The sequence below is a fragment of the Dreissena polymorpha genome, chromosome 9 (genome assembly GCF_020536995.1).
Source record: "Dreissena polymorpha isolate Duluth1 chromosome 9, UMN_Dpol_1.0, whole genome shotgun sequence".
NCBI classification, from domain to species: Eukaryota; Metazoa; Mollusca; class Bivalvia; order Myida; family Dreissenidae; genus Dreissena; species Dreissena polymorpha.
The window spans coordinates 69027626-69049941 of record NC_068363.1 but is presented as its reverse complement, the minus strand read 5'-3'; the positions used below and the strand labels follow the sequence as shown (position 1 = coordinate 69049941).

The 22316-nt window shown below is 35.8% G+C and overlaps 1 protein-coding gene across 3 annotated transcripts in view; it reads right to left on the bottom strand.

Annotated features, from left to right (window-relative positions):
• Window positions 1–3701: 3701 nt before the first annotated feature.
• Window positions 3702–22316, bottom strand: part of LOC127844262 (fatty acid synthase-like) — a 108490-nt gene continuing 89875 nt past the window's right edge. For 2 of the 3 annotated variants that reach the window (XM_052374326.1, XM_052374328.1), the window contains exons 31-36: window positions 8855–8966; window positions 7070–7190; window positions 6398–6496; window positions 5224–5384; window positions 4804–5021; window positions 3702–3967 (exon numbers count right to left, since the gene is read on the bottom strand). In XM_052374326.1, coding sequence (XP_052230286.1) covers window positions 3747–3967; window positions 4804–5021; window positions 5224–5384; window positions 6398–6496; window positions 7070–7190; window positions 8855–8966 — 932 coding nt within the window. In that variant the 3' untranslated portion in view covers window positions 3702–3746. The remainder of the gene's footprint in view (window positions 3968–4803; window positions 5022–5223; window positions 5385–6397; window positions 6497–7069; window positions 7191–8854; window positions 8967–22316) is intronic. The other variant, XM_052374329.1, reaches the window with a different exon arrangement.

Here is a 22316-nt window from a genome sequence, read left to right as displayed (position 1 = left end):
TTCAAACACGCAAATTCAATGACTGTATAGCCCCCGCAAAACAAATTTTTTAATGGATGGTTCAGACCTAAACAAAAACAAAGTTCAATAACTTTTATTTAAGGAATTGTAGGGTTATTGTTCTTGTGCACGAACAATCTTCTCATTGATATCTATACCTATATAAATGTTAATGTTGAAATCTAGTAATGCATCTAAGACAAAGACCTAAAACATTCATCATACGCAAACAACAAAGGGCAATAACTATTTAATTAACTGTAGGGTTATTGTTCATGTGCATGTCACGTCTCCTTAATGTTATCTGTACACCCATTTAGTTTCATGTTGAAATCGTGTATCGTATCCAAGATGTAGACCTGGAAGCTACATCATACATAAACAAGAAAAAGGTTATAACTTTTATTTAAGAAAGTGTAAGGCTGTGGTTCTTGTGCATGACACTTTTTTTAATTGATATATACGCATCGATGAAATTATGTGTTTAAAACTTGCATCGTTTCTAATATATAGCCCAGAAAAAATACATTATGCAAAGAAAAACAAAAGGGTATAATCTTTTATTAAGGAGAGTTTAGGGTTATGGTTTTTCCGCATGGCACTTTATCTGATTGGTATCTATACACTCTTGAAGTATCATGTTAAAATCGCATATAGTTTCTGAGATAAAGCCCTAAACAGTTTGTTACAGACAGACGTACGAACGGAAGGACGGACAACGACAATTCTATATCCCTCCTCCTTTGCTGAGGTCTGATAATGACAATAACTAGTGACCTGAAAATCAATAGGGGTCATTTGCCAGTCATGATCAATGAACCTATGAAGTTTCATGATTCTAGGCGTAAGCATTCTTGAGTTATCATCCGGAAACCATTTTACTATTTCGAGTCCCTGTGATCTTGACCTTTGACCTAGTGACCTAAAAATCAATAGGGGTCATCTACCAGTCATGATCAATGTAGCTATGAAGTTTCATGATCCTAGGCCTAAGCATTCTTGAGTTATCATACGGAAACCATTTTACTATTTCGAGTCACTGTGACCTTGGCCTTTGACCTAGTGACCTGACCATCAATATGGGTCATCTGCCAGTCATGATCCATGTACCTATGAAGTTTCATGATTCTAGGCCTAAGCGTTCTTGAGTCATCATCCGGAAACCATCTGGTGGGCGGACCGACCGACCGACGGACCGACCGACCGACTGACATGTGCAAAACAATATACCCCCTCTTCTTCGAATTGGGGTGGGGGGGGGCATACATACATGTATCTAATCACATTTATAAAAACGAGAGTTGTTTTCAGCAATCATTTATCAACTGAACTATTTTAATGATATACTTACTATCTTCCTGCTTTTTAAGATTATTGTGAATCTTTTGTTAAAATTCTATAAAATGAAATGCTATGGTGCTCGACCTTACTCAACGTTAAAGTAGCGGGAACACTTACTTTTAATATAATTGCGAAATTTTAAATGTTTAAGGGAATGCAAACTTTTAGCAACGGTTAAATAACCGTGGGAGATTAAAAAGTAAACTAGAGCTTTGTCACAGACGTGACGAATACATCCACATGCCGCATTGACACATAATATTTTGCATGTCGTCTTCACAAAAAACAGCGGGCACCATGCTCAATTGTTAAAACGCACTAAGAGTTTTTGACCCAGAAAGGCCCATGTTCTAACTTGGCCTTAAGATAATCTTCATAAAACTTCTGACCAAGTTTAGTGAAGATCGGATGTAAACTACTTGAATTAGAGAGCGGACACCATGCCGACTGTTAAAAAACGCACTCAGTGACCCCGTGACCTAGTTTTTGACCCGTAATGTCTCATGTTCAAACTTGTCCTAGAAATCATTTAGATAAAACTGGTGACCAAGTTTGGTGAGGATTGGATGAAAACTACTTGAATTAGAGGGCGGACAAAATGGTGAGGTTCAAAACACACTAAGATACCCCTTGACCTAGTTTTTGACCCGGCATGACCCATATTCAAACTTGACCTAGATATCATGTAGATACAACTTCTGACCAAGTTTGGTAAAGATTGGATGAAAACTACTGGAATTAGAGAGCGGACAATATTGTGATGTTTAAAAAGCACCCTGTGACCTTGTTTTTGACCCGGCATGACCCATACTCAAACTTGCCCTAGACATGATCAAAATACAACTTCTGACCAATTTTGGTGAAGATTGGATAAAAACTACTTCAATTAGAGAGCGGACAACATGGTGAGGTTTAAAACACCCTAAGTGACCCCGTGACCTAGTTTTTGACCCGGCATGGCCCATGTTTTGACCTACACATCATCTAGTTACAACTTCTGACCAAGTGTGGTAATGATCGGATTTAAACTACTTGAAATAGAGAGCGGCCAGCATGCTCAATGTGTAAAACGTACTAAGTGACCCTGTGACCTTGTTTTTGGTCTGGCATGCCCCATGTTCGAACTTGGCCTTAAGATCATCTAGATACAACTTCTGACCAAGTTTGGTGAAGATCGGATGAAAACTACTTGAATAAGAGAGGACACCATGCTGACTGTTAAAAAACGCACTATGTGACCCGTGACCTAGTTTTTGGACCCGGCAAGGCCCATGTTCGAACTTGGCCTTAAGATCATCTAGATACAACTTCTGACCAAGTTTGGTGAAGATCGGATGAAAACTACTTGAATTAGAGAGCGGACAACATGCTGAATGTTTAAAACGCACTAAGTGACCGCGTGACCTAGTTTTTGACCCGTCAAGGCCCATGTTCAAACATGGTCTAGACATCATGTAGATACAACTTCTGACCAAGTTTGGTGAAGATCGGATGAAAACTACATGAATTAGTGAATTAATTCCGTTATGTACATGATTAGGTTTCATATTGTTGAAGCCATTGGCATTATTTGCGAAAATCAGTATGGAAGAGTTAAGCGTTAGAATGTGTCTGACGAATAGTGATCAATTATGGTCAGTTGAGAAAACCGAATTGTTGTGAGAAATATCAACTCGGGCGGCTTTAAAGTGGATAATGCAATATAACATGAAAAGGTGCTTTTCAATACGAATAGCGCCTTCATATAATTGTTCGTAACTAGATATCAATACACGTGTTTCCAAATAAATACTTATTTATTATCTTAAGCTATCATTTCCTAAACATGTTTATTGTTAAAATCGCCAGATGATTCATTAATTATTTATGTTACCGTCGTAGACTAAGGTAATTTTAATATGAAATGGGTTGATATATGATCGCATTATTCACGGTAAAGATTAGTAATAATGTCCGGGCAAATCTGAAATTAGGTTGGTTGAATCAGCAATAAACACCGAACATGCTTGAACATAAGCGTTTTTTTATTACAAAGAAAGGAGACAGTAAACAAATTAGATTCACACAGACAGGGATACCCCTACAACAAGTTTTTCAACAAAAAATCGTTTAGCATCAACAATCAAATATTTCCTGTTTTTTAACTTTACTAGAAAGTCAATGAAAAAAGCTTCACTTTTAGGGATACCAATAATGAGCAAACGTTCGCATTACCGATGCATGCATATCTCAAAACACTAGTAAAGAATTAATGACATGAACAAAAACCTTAGCTTTCAACAGTTTGTATCCGTATGACACAAAAAAGATGCAACATGCAAAATAAAAAACAACAAGAACAAAAAAAACATAAACAGCCAAACTGCAGAACATTTATTACGCACATTCTCATTGACGTTTGCTAGTTAAACGATACTTTGCAACATTCCATTCTTTCCAAGGAGTAGCTGATTCAAGTCGGCGGCCAATGGACTTATGAACTCTCCAGTCAGGAGGGACGAATTTTGACCATCGTAAAAATTCACATGCACTTTACCGCTGGTGACGTCATACAAGCCATAATCCTCCGGAATTTCTCGGTTACCGGAAAGCGGTTCGCTTTTAACGCGAAAGAGCCATATGTCTCCTGTAATTTTAAAAATATCATTTTGAAATATCACAGATTCTTATACGTGTATATCTATATTTATGTTAGCTGTTTTGGATATGGATGTATATGACCATGTGGTGTTTATTCAACTGTGCATCGCTTTACGTATACAATAGTACATATTTATTAATGGTTTCCTTGATGCAATTCGTTCAGTGTGCTGGTGATACGAGTCACACGTAATCTCTTCAAAATGAAAATGCCAGGCATCTTATTTTAAATAAATAGTTGAACAAGGGACACAATTTTCACAAAACCAGGTTTTCACAAAAAAAGTCTGATGAAGGGAGACAACTGCAACTCAAAATGTGCATTGCTACTGATTGTTTATCACAATTACCTCCCTTGTTTCAAAATCAATCTGCTTTTCGACCCCGTGACCTAGTTTTTGACCGGGCATGACCCATATTCAAACTTGACCTAGATATTGTCTAGATACAACTTCTGACCAAGTTTCGTAAAGATCGGATGAAAACTATTTGAATTAGAGAGCGGACAAGCTTGTTCCGCCCGCCGGCCAGCCAGCCAGCCAGCCAGCCAGCCAGCCAGCCCGCATTCGCCAATCTAATAACCAGTTTTTCCCTTCGGAAAACCTGGTTAATAAATAAACGCAGTCTGCTCCTTCCAAATAGTGACTAATTTTGGAAAGATACTGCAAAAATATTTCATGCTTATACCAGAGGCTTCTCAGATTTGTTCATTACACGGTAAAATAATCAAAACATATTTGGCAATGCAGCGACAGCAAACGTGTCTCGATACTATACAAAGTCAAATAAATGCTGCATATATTGTATGCATAACCAACGCACCGTGTAACTTCTGGGTGGTTTTGTACTTGTAAGCCAGCTGAACCTGGGCGACATATTCGATGGCTTTTTCGCGCCGCATGAGACGAACGATTTCGCGTGCAGCGTCCGCAAAACGGTTACCTGCCCCGGTGAGTCTGTTTTGATGCATAACCTTCTCCTTTGCAGTCAACCACCTGGTTTTTACCTTCGTATTGCTTAGTAATAAATGGTAACAATTTCTACATAAAAAAGAGAAACATAAATAAATAATTGGTAACATTAATGTATAATACAATTAAGACAGCGAGTGTGCATATTGTACTCTTTAAAACAGGTAAAGCCATTCTTTAAAACAATGTTGTACACCTAACCGGATATGTTATTCACCAAATTAAGATAAATTGTTTTCCCGTAAGTTCTAAGTTTCTAAAACGACATAACCTGACAATTGCAGATCCAAATGACATGTCCACGGCTGTTTCTATCTTGTCAGCAGTGGACGGGAGTTTCCTCATCAACCCGTAGATCAATAGGCGGTTAGTGTTGGGCCGGAAGTAGGACAACCAGCTCACCAGGGCGCCAGTAACTAACGCCTCGTGAACCTGTATGAACAAGTTTCGGTAAACATATTTTGTGTGATGTACTCAAATTTCTAACTTACGGATGAGCAAAATAAGAGATCGCTTTTTTACCCGTTTCTACGTCAGCATTAATGTAAGACACCTAAATGTATACATATAACAACATTTAAACACAGTCATAAGTTTATTGTCATGGTAATTTCGAGCTCCATTGTTTTCCTCTCGTTTTTACTATTTTTAAGTTCAAGATATAAATTAAAATGATGAGATAAATAGACTTCCAAGTAAGTGTATATGATGGGATAACAAGACTACAAGTAAGTGTATTTGATGGAATAACAAGACTACCAAGTAAGTGTCTATGATGTGATAAATAGACTACCAAGTAAGTGTCTATGATGTGATAAATAAACTACCAAGTAAGTGTCTATGATGGGTTCAATAGACTACAAAGTAGTGTCTATGATGTGATAAATAGACTACCAAGTAAGTGTCTATGATGTGATAAATAGAATACCAAGTAAGTGTCTATGATGGGATAAATAGACTACCAAGTAAGTGTCTACGATGGGATAAATAGACTACCAAGTAAGTGTCTATGATGGGATAAATAGACTACCAAGTGTCTTTGATGGCATAAATAGACTACTAAGCAAGAGTCTTTGATGGGATAAATAGACTACCAAGTACGTGTCTATGATGGCATAAATAGACAATCACGTGTCTATGATGTGATAAATATACTACCAAGTAGGTGTCTATGATGGGATTAATAGACTACCAAGTGTCTATTATAAATAATAATACTTTATTTGTATGAATGACTCACCTTGACTCATTGTGAAAGTTAAGCTTTTAAGCATCGCTTAATTAACTTACCTGTGTTTAACACTAGCCCAGTAATCTATATAGACAACATAATGCAATTTTATAATGGCACATTACCCAGGTTAAAGCCGTGTCTTTCCCTTTTAACTATATCCTTATAAGAGTTTACTACACACATAATTAAAGTAATCTGCAACGGTTTTCACCTCGGACATGTTGGCGTTGGGCGGGAGATGCTTAATGTCACGCGAGATCTGACTCTGGACATACAGAGGGGAACCATCAAATAGAATCAGCTTCTCTACCTGTAATACACGGAAGAGAATGTGGCCCCTTTTTCCAAGGCTATGCATGTATGGACACGTGTGATATTTCATAATATCATGTTGCACGTTCAGTCTATGTCATGCAAATACAATTAGCCTAAATGACCCTTTTACTTAAATTACATATGCATAAATACATAATATCCAGTGCAGGTTTCAAAATATTGGAAAATATTAACACTTATGTAATGAAAATAACAGGAATCAAATTAAATACCAGTACGAATTATTCCTCAAATGACATCAGAAATTATAGAGTGGTTTTTTTTCTTTACATATTTATTGAAAAAGTCTGATATTGTTACAGTCATTTTGCAAAAAAAAACGCACACGTTCATAAATATAGACACTTTTGATATGTGAGACAGCGATGCCATTAATAGAACCATGGCATTTATAGAACCATTGCAATTAATAAAACAATTTAACATTTATAGAACCATGACAATTTATAAAACAATGCAAAAATAGCAATAACATGTGTACTGCAAATATCAAAGATAATGGTTAATGTATACCTGTGGATAAATGCATCACAGACATTATAAATACCTTCTTTCCTGACTCCTGAAATTTGATGACTATTTCAATGGCGATCAGCGCCGATATTGAAAAGCCCGCAAGAATGTAGGGTCCCTCCGGATAGAAATGTTCAATAGCATCCTTGTATTGACTATAAAAAATGATGTTAATGAAGCAAAACATAACAAGAGCTCAGCGGTCAGAGACAAATGTCCCCCCCCCCCCACCAAAACAGGATTTTGACACTGGACGTTTTGCAACAGAACTTATTTTCATATTCAATGTCACAGTGACTTTGATCATTGAGCTAAATTTCAAAACACAGTATATACTGTTCAAGGTCAATGCATCTACAAAGTATGAGGCCCATCAATCAATCCTTTTATGACACATCAAACGGAAACAAATTTAACACTTAATGTAAAAGTGACCTTGACCTTTGAAGAAGTCACCACGATTTCAATAGGGGCCACCTACTATTCAAGACCAATGCACATGTGAAGTATCAAGCCAATCAGTCCATTCGTTGAAGAGTTAATGATGGGAAACGATTTTCGCACTTATTGTGTCAGTGACCCGAATTTCAATAGGGGTCATCAGCTGCGCATGGCCAAAGCACATGTAAAGTATCAAGCTAATTGGTTATTTCGTTCACAAGTTATTGATTTCACAAGTTATTGATTTCACATTTATTGATCGAAAACAATTTTCACTCTAAGTGTGACAGTGACCTTGACCTCTGACCTAGTGACCTCAATTTCAAAAGAGGTCACCTACTGGCAAAGGTAAATGCATATGGGATTCAAGCCAATTGGTCAATCTGTTCACGAGATATGAATTGGATACGAACTAGTCTACCGACCGACCAACTGACTGACCGACCAACGGACCGACATCCAGCATAACAATATACCCCCTCTTCTTCGAAAGGGGTCATAAAAATACACATGTATGTGTGTTGAATGCACCCAACCCAGATGTTTTATCAAAATCGTAAGCCTGATGAGCCAACATGACGTTTGAATTTCTCGAATTCGGCAGTTTTTTATATACAGGTTCATCACTGACATGTTGGTTTTCAAGTCATTCAAATGAAGTGAATTCCAAATAATGACCTCTGGTAGATATATTAAATGCAATTAAAAGCATAATTTTATATTTGAAAAAGCTACATAACTCCTAAGAATTCATTTTTCATGTCAAAGAGTGTATTAACTACCAATCAGGTTAATCAGTATTTGAAATATCTGGTTATAGGTGGATAAGGTACACATACATAACGATTCTGTTAATTGGTGAGTAATGTTAACATATACCTAGCCATCCAGTCAATGGTACACATACCTAGCTATCAGGTGATTGGTAGCGTAAAGACACATACCTTCGCATCAAGTGCATGAAAATGTAAGGTACACACATATTGACCAGATGACTAGGTAAGAGAACACATCAATAACAAATTTGTCAATATTAATTTTATGCGTGTACAGTAAATATACCTATCCATTCAATGGAGAGTGTAATAAACGTATACATAGCCATATGGCCAATAGGTTAAGCTAAAAACACCTAGCCATCAAATTACCGAAACGTAGAATACACTAAACATACAATGTTACATCAGAAAGATTTAAATGACGAGGTATGATGAGATATACATTCCTAGCTGTCATGTCAATCAGTGAGTAAGATACAAATATCTATCCATCAACCTTAAGCCATTTAGTAGAAGTCTGTGTAAGATACACATAGCTAACAATCTGGACAAATGAGATTATGTAGGGTACATAAACATAGGCAGTAAAGAATACATACCTCGCCATCCGATCAATGGTGTCAATGGGAGTGTCCTTGGCCTTCTTCACACTGTAGCATGGAACCTTCATTTCCTTGCCAAGTATGCTGTACATGTCTGTATAGCCTGTGACTGATGGGAAATATGAATATTTAAGTAGTTTGTAGTCACAATTACTAAACAATTAACAAATAACACGTGGGAATACATATTTATCATTATCAAGTTATTCATAAATAAGCTATATTACTTGTTACTAACACACACACACACACACACACACACACACACACACACACACACACACACACACACACACACACACACACACACACACACACACACACACACACACACACACACACACATATATATTAATTAGAATCACAATTTCTATGTTTGTTCTATGATTTATATAACAAGTGAGCACATCACAATATCTATGTATGTTTAATTCTCTATATAACAAGTGAGCACATCACAATTATAAAAGTATGTTCAATGATCTATATTACAAGTGAGCATATCACAATTACTGTGTATGTTTCATGCTCTAAAGAACAAGTGAGCACGTCACAATTACTATGTATATTTAATGCTCTATATAACAAGTGAGCTCATCACAATTTCTATATTTCTTCAATGCTCTATATAACAAGTAAGCACATCACAATAACTATGCATGTTTAATGCTCTACATAACAAGCACATCACAATTACTATTGCTCTATATAACAAGTGAGCAAATTACAATTACTATGTTTGTTCAATGATCTATTTAACAAGTGAGTACATCACAATTACTATGTGTGTGTGATGTTCTATATAACAAGTTAGCACATCACAATTACTTTGTATTTTCAATGCTCTTTTTTACAAGTGAGCACATCACAATAACTATGTGTGTTCAATTTATATAAGTGAGCACATCACAATTACTATGTACATGTATGTTTAATTGATCAATCAATATCTCTTAAAGAGATGAGGTAACTTGACCTTAAACAAGAGATTTGTTTGTCAGAAACACAATGCCCCCTCTTGCGCCGCTTGAAATAAAATTTTAATATATCATTTGGCAGGTTTAGAAATTATATCCCATTCAAAGCTTATTACTTCCCTTGAATTGTATTTTATGACTTTTGACCTTGAAGGATGACCTTGACCTTTCACCACTCAAAATGTGCAGCCTCATGAGATAAACATGCATGCCAAATATAACGTTGCTATCTTCAATATTGCAAAAGTTATGGCTAATGTTAAAGTTTTTGGACGGGCGCACAGACTGACAGACGGACTGACGGACAGTTCAATTGCTATATGCCATCCTACCGGGGGCATAATTAAAACGAGGAAATAATCGAGTCAAAATCTGCAAGACAGAAATTAAACAAGACTGTTGCCAAGCAATATATGTCCGCTACCGGCTCCACCATTGTCAGATTTTTTTTTATATATTTGTTACATTAGCAACCAAATTTTTTGACGTAGTTGACGTAGGAACAAAATTAAATGATGTGCATATGTCCATATTGCCATATATCCATGTTTCAAGTTTCAAGAAAAATTTTGAAGAGCTTTTAAAGTCATTGCATGATCCAGAAAAGTGTGACAGACAGACTCACAGACAGACAGACACACAGAGCGAAAACCATAAGTCTCCTCCAGTGAAACCGGTAGGGGACAATAAAATACTGTACCTTGTTTATGATATAGGGCAACAGCAGGCAGGTGAAAAAAGGAACAACCAAGAAATCGAAACAAGAGGGCCAAGATGGCCCGAGATCGCTCACCTGAGAGGAGTTGGTTCATTCAATCTTTACCAAACGTCAAACTTGACCTAGATATTATCCAGACAAACATCCTGGTCAAGTTTCATCATTATTGAACCAATACTCTGGCGTATGGAGTGTTTACGAGGTTTTTGTAAGATTTGACCTGGTGACCTATATTTTGACCCCTCATGACAAAACATCAAACTTCACTTAGAAAAATAAATATTATGACCAAAATTCATAAAATCTTAAACAAAATTGTGACCTTTAGAGTGTTTACAAGGATTTTGTATAATATTACGAAAATTTCGACAATCTAAGGGCAATAATTATGGCATTTATTATGCAATTATTATTATTATTATGCTCAGTATCAAACTTGACTGAGATCTTGTGGCCATATAGCTTCTCAGCAACTTTGATAAAGAATGATTGAGAAATGTGAATGCTAGAGTGCTTACAAACCAAATGTGGACGGACGGATGGACAGCGGACAAAGGCCAATCCTAAAACCTCACCTGAGCAATTAGGTGTGCTAAAAAGTATGTTTTTTCACCGATCTGAGCCATTTTCCAAATTGTCCGAGATATCAATAAAACCTATGTATTGACTAAGTTTCACGATGATTAGGCAAAGAAATGTGACTTCAAGAGTGTTCACAAGGTTTCTGTATAGTTGCATAAGGATAACTGACCCCCCCCCTGACGGCCATTTTTTTGACTGATCGGGACCATTTTCAAACTCATCTGAGATATAAATAAAAAACAATCTTTTCACCAAGTTTCATAATGATTGGGCAAAAAATGTTATTTTTATAGTGTTCACAAGCTTTTTTTACTATATAAATATAAGAAACATGCGCCCCCCCCCCCCCCCTGGCAGCCATGTTTTTCAACGGACCGGAACCATTTTCGAACTCAACTCTTGTATCTAGCAAAGTTCATCAAAATTGGGCCAAAAATGTCACTTCTAGAGTGTTCACATGTTTTCATTATATACATATAGAGAAAACTGCCCCGACCACTCGCGGCCATGTTTTTTACCGATCTGGACCATTTTCGAACTAACTCGTCCGAGATATCAATAAAACCAATGTATTGACCAAGTTTCATGATGATTGGGCAAAAATGTGACTTCTTGACTGTTCACAAGCCTTTTTTACTATATAAATATTAGGAAAACTTCCCCATCCCCCTGGCAGCCATGCTTTTCACGGACCGGAACCATTTTCGAACTTAACTCGCGTATCTAGGAAACAAATGTTCTGACCAAATGTCACGAAGATTGGACCAAAAATGTGACTTCTAGAGTGTTCAAATGTTTTCACTATATACATATAGCAAAAACTGCCCCGCCCCTTATTGTCCATGGTTTAACACCGATCTGGACCATTTTCGACCTCCTCTGAGATATCAATAAAACCAATGTTTTAACCAAGTTTCATGATGATTGGGCAAAAATTGTGACTTCTATAGTGTTAACAATGTTTCTCTTGAGCCAAATAAGGAAAACTGCCCCGCCCACTGGCGGCCATGTTTTTCAACGGAACGGAACCACTTTTGAACTCAGCCAACATATCATTAAGACAAACATTTTTGACAAAGTTACCTGAAGATTGGGCATGAAATGTGACTTCTACAGTGTTTACAAGGTTTTTCTTTCTTTTGACCTAGTGCCCTAGTTTTTTACTCAGCATGACCCAGTTTTTATGGAATGAGTGATGTATTGGACGTCATCATTGATGACGTTCATTCGAACGAATGATAAAGGGGGCTAAGTTTCGTTAAGCTGGCGAGAATCACTGCGATTTGTGGCGCTTGAAGACTGGCCCAGCACTGTGCCTGAAATTTGACATGTATATGGACAAGAATGCGATCTACCTGTTGGCGTAGGCGTTATACCTGGCAAAAATCAAGTTTTCGAGTATTTTGCGTTTAAATATTTTTATGGGAAAGGGCACGCGCTCAAATAAACATTGTGACGTCACTTTACAAACAGCGCTAGAGATCCGCCATCTTGTAACGCAACAAAGAAACTCAGTGTCATTAATTCAATAAACACAGAAAAATATGATTGTGTTTAATAATCATTAATACAAATGTCTATATTTTGTGCAGCGGATGTTTATTCAGACAGATACGGCAGAATTATGTAAGTATCTTTGTGTACTTTACAGTAGATTTGATAGTGGTAAACAACTGCGTACCGGTAAAGTTCAATCTAGCCGATTTTACTACGCAAAAAATTTAAGTATCTCACTGGCAAAATGAGCTTGACACATAAACAACAACCGGATCCGATTTACATCCACATAATATTGTGGGAATCCGATGCAATGCAAATTACTCATGTTTGATAACGTTTGATGAATTCGTTATATCAATATGCATTAACTTTCAAGGGAAATAATTTTAAATTGAAATGTGCGATTCAATGACAGTGTTATATTGGGATAATAAGTCGTTTAGCCGTTATCATGATAAGTATATTGTTTGTTGTGTTTCATTTTCATTAAAAACATAGTTTTACTGTTTTTTCCTTAAAGTAAAACAGTTCAGTAGTCATTATATCTTGAATTTTAAATATTGAAATAGATGTCGGATATTTAATATTTTCGGACGTTGCTACGTAAGCTAGTTGTCAACATAATTATTAATATACTGATTTACCTTTTACGCATACAGTTGTGCAACTGTTGTCTACGTAATGATACGCTGTTTAATGTCTATAATGTCTTCCTGCCCCTGATGATAATAAGTATTTATCTCAACAAACCCCAGCAATGTCAATGGTCTGTCAACATAAGAAAAATATTAGCTAAAGAAACTTCAGCGTACAATTTATATAGCAGTGTCCGACAAATCCATTGCCCGGAGCCCGGGGGCTACAGAATTTTTTCATCGGGCTACTGAAATGTTCCAGCTGACGCCCGCCGGGCTACTATAAATCTATAAGAGCGGTAGCCCGTTTTATTGACAGACATACGTAGAATAAACACGCTGACCATGTGTTTCTACACCGTGTCTTGTTTATAATCCGATAACAAAGTGCAATCAATTATCTTATCAGTCACCGATCACTTGCGGTAATGTCGTAAACAGTAAGAGTGAATTTTAATCATTCAATCAGAATCAACATTTGTCGTCTGCTAATAATATAATGAGAGCCGGTTGGATAGTTGGCCCACATGATGCAACATCATTTCGCAGTTTGGAATTCTTTGTTAACCGCAACAATGAGTAAGAGCGACTACGTTTGTGATGTCGTTAAATATCCAAGGATGCCGAACATTAAATAAATCAAAACAATAGCGGATTCTTCAAAACGGTAACGAAACCGAAAATGAATATTAATAACAACGCGGTTAACACCTGCTAATTAGTTTGCATTGTCAGTTAATAATTGGATTGATCGACTGTTAATCAATAATCCCATATATGCCCAATTTAATTTTTTTTAAACCAAATTATGGGAGGGTAATATAGACGATGAGAGTCATAAACACAAACGTTTGAAATTTTCTAAAGTGTCAATTGAAGTTCGGCATATGATTCTATTTAAAGATATGATGAAATAAGCTCCCAATCAGGACCGTTCAATTGCAACTTGCGTTAATCACCTGCGACGGTTTGCACACGTTGTGTACAGCTATTTTAGGTTACAAAATTCTACATTTAATAAATGAATTTCTTTGTCCAGACAGGGACCTATACAAACGTATAGGCCCCTGGTCCAGATAAAAAGCGCGCACAAATTGGCATGGGTGTATTTATTTGTAAATAAAAATTTCGTAGCGGGTACATCATTGAGATCATTTAATTTCCATTAAAAGTTTCGTTGTGAATTTCAACTTAAGTACCGGGGTATCTCGCGAATTATTTGGCATTGACATTTCCTCTTAATAAAATATAATGTAAACACGCTGTATCGTTACCGTTACACTGTATCAGTTCCTTCATTATTGAAACAATTATTGTATTGTATACTGACTGCACACTAGTGTCGTAACATACGGATGCAATACGTAAATTCGGACAGAACTTAAAGTCAGACACAAGTAAATAAATGATTTAATACTCTTGCTTTCTTGAAACTCGGTATTTGTTGTTAAAAAGAGCAATTGCATTGATTAACACCATACGAGTCAGTCGTATTGATCATCTAAACGCTTTATTTACGTTTCCAACTTAACGTGCTGTCCGAATTTAAGTACACATACATGTGCACATACATGTAATATCTACATGTAGTATATGATTTTCTTTGGTACATTTACATTTAAGTACACGGTGCCTGTACTGTAACATTAATTAACAACATTGACTGTGTACATCAGACTACTTGCTGTATTATGTATATGTATGTATACATATTATGTATATATGTAAATGAAGAAATAAAATAAAGATAAAAACCTGCATCTTATCATTTTGTAGGAAAATTATATGGGCTACCAAATATTTTTATTGGTAGCCCAGTGGGCTCCCTGAAAAATAAGAAATTTGTCGGACACTGATATAGTATTGACATACCTGTATGATGAAGCCAACCCCGTATCGAAAGTCAACCAGAGTCGTAACATATTTATGTCACGCTATAAATCAAAGAATACTCATTTTCTTGGATACATTTCTACATATATTGGTGAATGAATATATATTACTGCACCGAGGAATATTTTAAGGTTCAAATGTTTCAAATGCATCTTACAATAGATGAAAATAACTCTCATCAGTCTGAAATTCACAATTTTGACGCCATTGTCGCTTTGTCCAAGACTAGTTTTAATTTGGATACTTTCGAACGACCTTGACATTTTTTGCTGAAATTGTAAACATTACTTTTGTTTTCTGAAATCTATTATTTGTGATTAACAACAAGTCTGGTGGATTATAAAAATGATTTCAGTGTGAATCGGGTAGTTTTAAATATTTACTTTGAGTTTGTATTTACACTACAATTTGTTCACAAAACAAGCCAGAATATTCTAAAATACCGGGAAATGTCATTCTGAATTTGAAAACACTTGAGCACATGGTACGTTACTAAAAGTAGAAATACCATCATATGACCGTGAAATCTCGGGAGATTCGCATTTCAAGAAAGTCTGTCACATCGCTGTTTTTCTCGATATGTAAGAGCAGAATAGATAAATTTTAAATGTTTAAAATAGTATTTTGTGAAAGAATGTATCAGTTAAATGTGAAAAATGTCAATCTTTCCAATCAAGTGATTGATATGGGCCAATCACTGCATTTAAAAGCTGTTTTGGACCGGTCTTTGTTAACTGTCGACTTTTGGCATTTTCTGGTTGACTTTCCTAATGGGGTTGGTCCATAACTATAAAGTCGCGCCAGTCAAAAATCATAAAAAGCGACATTTAAAGTTATGGTAGCCAGAATTAGAAAAATATGTACAATTGAGCAATCAATCATGACACTCTGATGCCTCAGGTTAGTGCAGTGATTTTTCCACCAGATTCTCACCAAGGTGATCCCGGTTGATTTCACCACAATTGAATATATGTCAGTACACAAATAAATTATACAGCAGGTAATGACAATCGACAAATTTCTTAGTTTTAATTTAATTGTTTGCACAAATTTGGACACTCTTTGTGTCTGAGATATGTTGGGTTAAATGACCTTTACAACAAAACATACATCTCTGAATCTGCGATACATTACAGTTAAAGTTTAACACATGTAAAATACCAGTATTCAGATCTGAAAATATCCTAAAAAACTCGTATGGTATGAAGTACATATATCTTGTGACGTATTTTCATTTTAAATCTTGAATTTAATGACGACTTGAATTTAATGACGACAAGTTGGACATGCAGTTAAATATTTTTATACGTATATCGTGTGACATAATTTCATTTAAACTCTAGATTTTAACGACATTAGTCTGACGCGTGCGGCGTTATTTTATTTAACAGTAAAACAAAAATTAAGTAGACTATCAAAAAAATACAAAAAGTGTACTTGTAAATAAAAACTCCTTCATTCCGTATAAAGATTGTACGTTACAGCAGAGCTCCAGATAACTTTTCTGAGTAATTGGGTTAATACCCACTACTTTTGAGTTCAATTGGGTATTTTCATATTCAATTGGGTACAAAAAAGTCGGTACCCACTACCGGGTACTTTAATTGACAATTGGGTACCTTTGTTTTAAAATTGGGTATGTTCATTGTCTTAAATTCTCACCTGCTTACCTGAATAAGCTGGTTGTAGTTCCACTCTTAATTGATTAGTTTCAGAGATTTTGTGTCATTATGTAGATGTATCCATAATATACAGTCTTGATTTTAAAAAAAAGTTCAACGATTTTTTCCACCAGTTTTCTTACAATGTAAGCACTGACAGCGATTGCCTCCGACATAATATCGTCAAAAATTAGTTTCACTATATTTTCCGCTTCTGATTTTGTGTTGCCTGCGTTTAAATATCTTAAAATTGAGTTTCTTTGTGCCTAGGATACGATGTTTCCATTTTTAAGGCCTCACGATTTCGACATTTTCACAACAATAACACGTAGTCACAAAGACACTTTTTTCCGTACATATTATTGTGCTGAAGGTTATACTGAAAGCGCTTGGACAAAGCGGAAAGAATCCGGGTATTTCGGACCAGGGTATTTCCGGGACAAATTCACTCGTTATGCAAAGGAAAAATATGATATGCGTAATCGGCAATTTCAATGGGGTTTCGGAACGCATGGTTTTATTTTTCTATGCGTAATCGGCAATTTTACATTGGGTATTTGCACAAATGCCCACCTTATCTGTAGCTCTGTTACAGTAATCTGTGAAACAACGTCATTAATAAAACAAAAAAATATGTTTGACCACAACGGTGGCTAATAATGTTTACGAAAAAATACAAACAATATTGATTTATCTATTACATAACATGTTAGAATTTTATCATGCATTTATAATCACTCATAAAGAGATTTCAATATACAGTTACATGCATAGACATTTTTTTTAAGCCAGTGCCTTTTGAATTCAGAAAATAATCAAGATAAACCATAAAATTGGGAAAAATAGATAGTAAACCATAAACTTGAGAAAAATGAGGCATTATTAATATGATTATAAATAACAGAATTACAATAATATTGTTTGGAAGTGCATGATTGAGTGCATTTTAAAATTTATATTATAAAATGCTGCTTGAATTTCTTTTTACCTTTCATATGTAAAAAAAGAAATATCATCTGCTAGTGCAAAATATGACTTGGAAAGCTGGTTTATGGTCATTTCGTAGCAAAAGAGAAGAAAATTAGTGCATTAAATAAATGAATTCATATTTTTGTATCTGGAATAGTTGTATTTTAAATAGATCCTCCACCCTATTATGGCCGAATAAGGGCTAAATTGCTTTCCGACTTGAAATGAAAAGGCATATTGGTTGATCGTGTAGCGTTTATGTGCAAAATTTGAGGGCCAATTGATAAAGCTTGTTGATGCCAAAACAGGTAATAATAATAATTTATTATCAGGTACATGTACACAAGCAAATAAGTATATTTAACCCTTTCAGTGCGGGAACCGAATTTTAAAGGCCTTTGAAAACAGTTTGGATCCAGATGAGACGCCACAGAACGTGGCGTCTCATCAGGATCCAAACTGTTTGCTATTCTGATAGTATTCTTTGAATTTTTTTTGAAAAAAATGCTTTTTTTAGAAATTCAGCAGACGACATTTTAGCAGACGACAAATTTCCCAGCATGCAAAGGGTTATTAAGATGCTTAAGGTGTGGAAGACTCATAATCAGGTTTGGTGTCCCTCAAACCCTAAGCGTCTTGTAATTCCTTATGCAGTTTGTATAGATTGTGCCGCATCCTGACACGTAAAGCTTGTGCTTTGTTGGCAGCGTTAGTTGGCTGTTAACAGGTTCATTGTGGTTATCTCCATCATCATTCTGTCCGTCTGTCCTAGCCACTATCTCCTACACCATAAGCACTAGAACCTTGAAACTTAAACACATGGTAGCTATGAGCATTATGTGCGACCCTGCACTATTTGGAATTTTGATTTGACCCCTGGGTCAAAAGTTAAAGGGGATGGGGTGGAGACGGGTCAGCGATTTTCACTCATTTTTAGCTTGACTAATATATATGAAATATATATAATGGAGCTATCCTGATCACATCGGCGTTACCGTTAGCGTGCACATGTTAAAGTTTGTGTACTACCCCATATATTTTCTTTGTCCTTTAACAAATTACTTTTATACTTTGCATACATGTACTTCTTTACCAACATGACCCTTATCTATAAACAAGAGCAGACAACTGTATCAAGCATTTTGACAGAATTATTGCCCCTTTTATACTTAGAATATGCATATTATTGATGAATCTATGTTAAAGTTTGCATACCACCTCAAATATTTTCTATGTCCTTTGCCATATTGCTTTGACTTATTGTTTTCATATTTTGCATACTTCATTACCAGCATGATCCCAATCTATAAACAAGAGCAGACAACTGTATCAAGCATTTTGACAGAATTATTAACCTTTTATACTAAGAATATGCATATTATTGATAAATCTATGTTAAAGTTTGCAAACCACCTCAAATATTTTCTATGTCCTTTGCCATATTGCTTTCATATTTTGCATACTTTATTACCAACATGATCCCAATCTATAAACAAGAGCAGAAAACTGTATCAAGCATTTGACAGAATTATTGCCCCTTTTATACTTAGATAATTGAACATTTTGCTTAAATTGCCATAACTTCTTTATTTATGATCACATTTGATTCATACTTTGACAAAACAACACTAACCTGACATACCACAATGCACTGCACCCAAACTATCCCCCATGCCCCACCCCAGAATCCCCCCCCCCCCAAGTTTTATTTTTATAATTATTTTTGAAACTTCATCTTTTAAATTACCACCAACCCACATAACATGATGGCTTACATTAACCTGTCAAGCACTCGAAATCTCTTAAGACAATAGTTATGGTCAATCTCAACCATGCATGGCCGCATTACCACTCTGGGGCGCCCCCTGGGTCAAACATGCGGCATGGGAATACGCGTCGGCCTCTGCCGCACCATTTTTCACCAATTGACTTCAAATTAATACTAAAGATTTCTTATGACAACACAGTGTCTCGACCATCCATGTTCACATTACCCACCCCAGGGCCCCGCCCACTTTGGTGGTAAAGATCCCAAGCTATTTCAGCATAATTAAAATCCAAGCCATTGTTGTGGTCAAGACCCGAGCTTTCTCACCATAATTAAAATCCAAGCCAGTTTGGTGGCAGAGACCCCGAGCTATTTCATCATAATTAAAATCCAAGTCAGGTTAGTGGTCAAGATCCTGAACTATTTCGTTATAATTAAAATCCAAGCCAGTTTGGTGGTCAATTTTTGTGGTAAAGACCCCGAGCTTTCTAAACATAATTAAAATCCAAGCCAGTTTGGTGGCGGAGACCCCGGGCTATTTCAGCATAATAAAAATCCAAGTCAGTTTAGTGGTCAAGATCCTGAACTAATTCGGTATAATTAAAATCCAGGCCAGTTTGGTGATCAAGACCCCAAGCTTTTTCAGCATAATTAAAATCCTAGCCAGTTTCGTGGGGGAGACCCTGAGCTGTTTCAGCATATTTAAAATCCAAGTCAGTTTAGTGGTCAAGATCCTGAACTATTTCGGTATTATTAAAATCAAGGCCAGTTTGGTGGTCAAGAACCCGAGCTTTTTCACCATAATTAAAATCCTAGCCAGTTTCATGGCCGAGACCTCGAGCTATTTTCGCATATTTAAAATCCAAGCCAGTTTGGTGGTGAAGATCCTGAACTATTTCGGCATAATTAAAATCAAAGCCAGTTTGATGGTCAAGATCCTGAGCTATTTCAGCATAATTAAAATGCAAGCCAGTTTGGTGGTCAAGAACCCGAACTATGAGCATAATTCAAATCCAAGCCAGTTTGGTGGTAAAGATCCCGAGCTTTTTCAGCATAATAAAAATCCAAGCCAGGTTGGTGGTCAAGATCCTGAGCTATTTCAGCATAATTTAATTTTAAGCCAGTTTGGTGGTCATGACCCCGAGTTATTTCAGCATAATTAAAATCCAAGCCGTTTTGGTGGTCAAGACCCCAAGCTATTTTAGCATATATTTTTTGGCATAATTTTTTCTTACCCAATTGTTTTCGTACACACATTTTTTTCGTACCCATTTTTTTCAGTTTTTTGACAGAATAATGCCCCCTTTTATAGTTAGAAAATTGAAAATATGGGTAAATTTTGTGTTCAGGTGTACTTTTATCCTATTTGTGTTAAGGTCTACTAGTATCATAAAGTATCAAAGCTATATCGTCTACTTAATGTTATAAGTCATGTAACTGACATTTTTAAACATTTTATTTCTTTCCCATTTTTGTTTTTTTATTAAGGTGACATACATCAACTGTTTAATAATATTAAGTCTACCTTTTTGGTAAAAATAATGTTTTTACCAAATTTTCAAAAATGACATTACGGACACATGTCATTTGCTGAATGAAAAAGTAGCATAACTGACGTTTAGTTAAATTTTCAGGAGAAGGAAAAACTTCTTTATTGAAATAGAATAGGGATACTTACAGAGTGAAACAAACACATGGGATATTTTCAGATTTGAATACTGGTATTTTACGCATCTTTAGGCAGTTCTGTGTACCAAGGATAAATACAATATTTAAACATTCATGTACAATGCACAATACTAAAAACCTGAATTGTAATGTATTTCAGATTCAGAGATGTCTGTGTTGTTTCTAAGGTCATGTGAAAAATTAAGTTTATATGTTTACAGGTTTAAAATTGCAAATTGTCCTCTTACTTGCCCTTGTATTTCAAGATAGAATACTTTCCTTCCCAGAGGAAAGAGATCTGGGTTTGAATCCCAGTGGGGGCTTCAGAGGATGATTCATTTTAAGAAAAATGAATATATTTGCTTTACTTTGTCTCTAACTTAACCAAATAACTCTGACAATGCCTTTACAAGTATGCAGTTTTTGATAATTCAATTATGCAAGAAACATGTATAATTTTAGGGTAGACTTAGACAGCAAACTAAGAATTGGCATCCATTTTAGTTTTTTAAGTCAATACAACAATAAATGCATATAGGAACACATATTTAAATTAAAAATGCAACAATCAGAGGACATAATCAATTAAATAGTAAATGACTACTTTAAATATTTTTTAGCACTGTTTGTTTTTCAGAGATTTGTGAATATGACGTTTTATGTTCTTCCCATTGAACTAATGCAATATGTGCTTTGGAACTGGAATCATATAGTGTTGGAAAGCTGATGTTTCACGTCCAGAGGGTCCTTGCTTCCGGAAAGCTGAAAATTGTATATGATCTCCCCACTCATTCCATCCCGCGAAACCCTTAAGGTGTCGCAAGTCTAGTAAGTTGATCAAGGTATCATTAAGACAAATCTTCTGACTAAGTTTCATGAAGATCGCACAAGAAATGTGGCCTTAAGAGTGTTTACAATCAAATGTGGACGGACGGACGACGGACAAAGACTGATCCCAAAAGCTCACCTGAGCAATCAGGTGAGCTAAAAAACCTGTATGCAACAGTAAACACAATAATGACATCCTTTCATATGTTTACTATTGGTGACATTGAACTTGATATTTATGATTTTTTTTCTGCACTTAC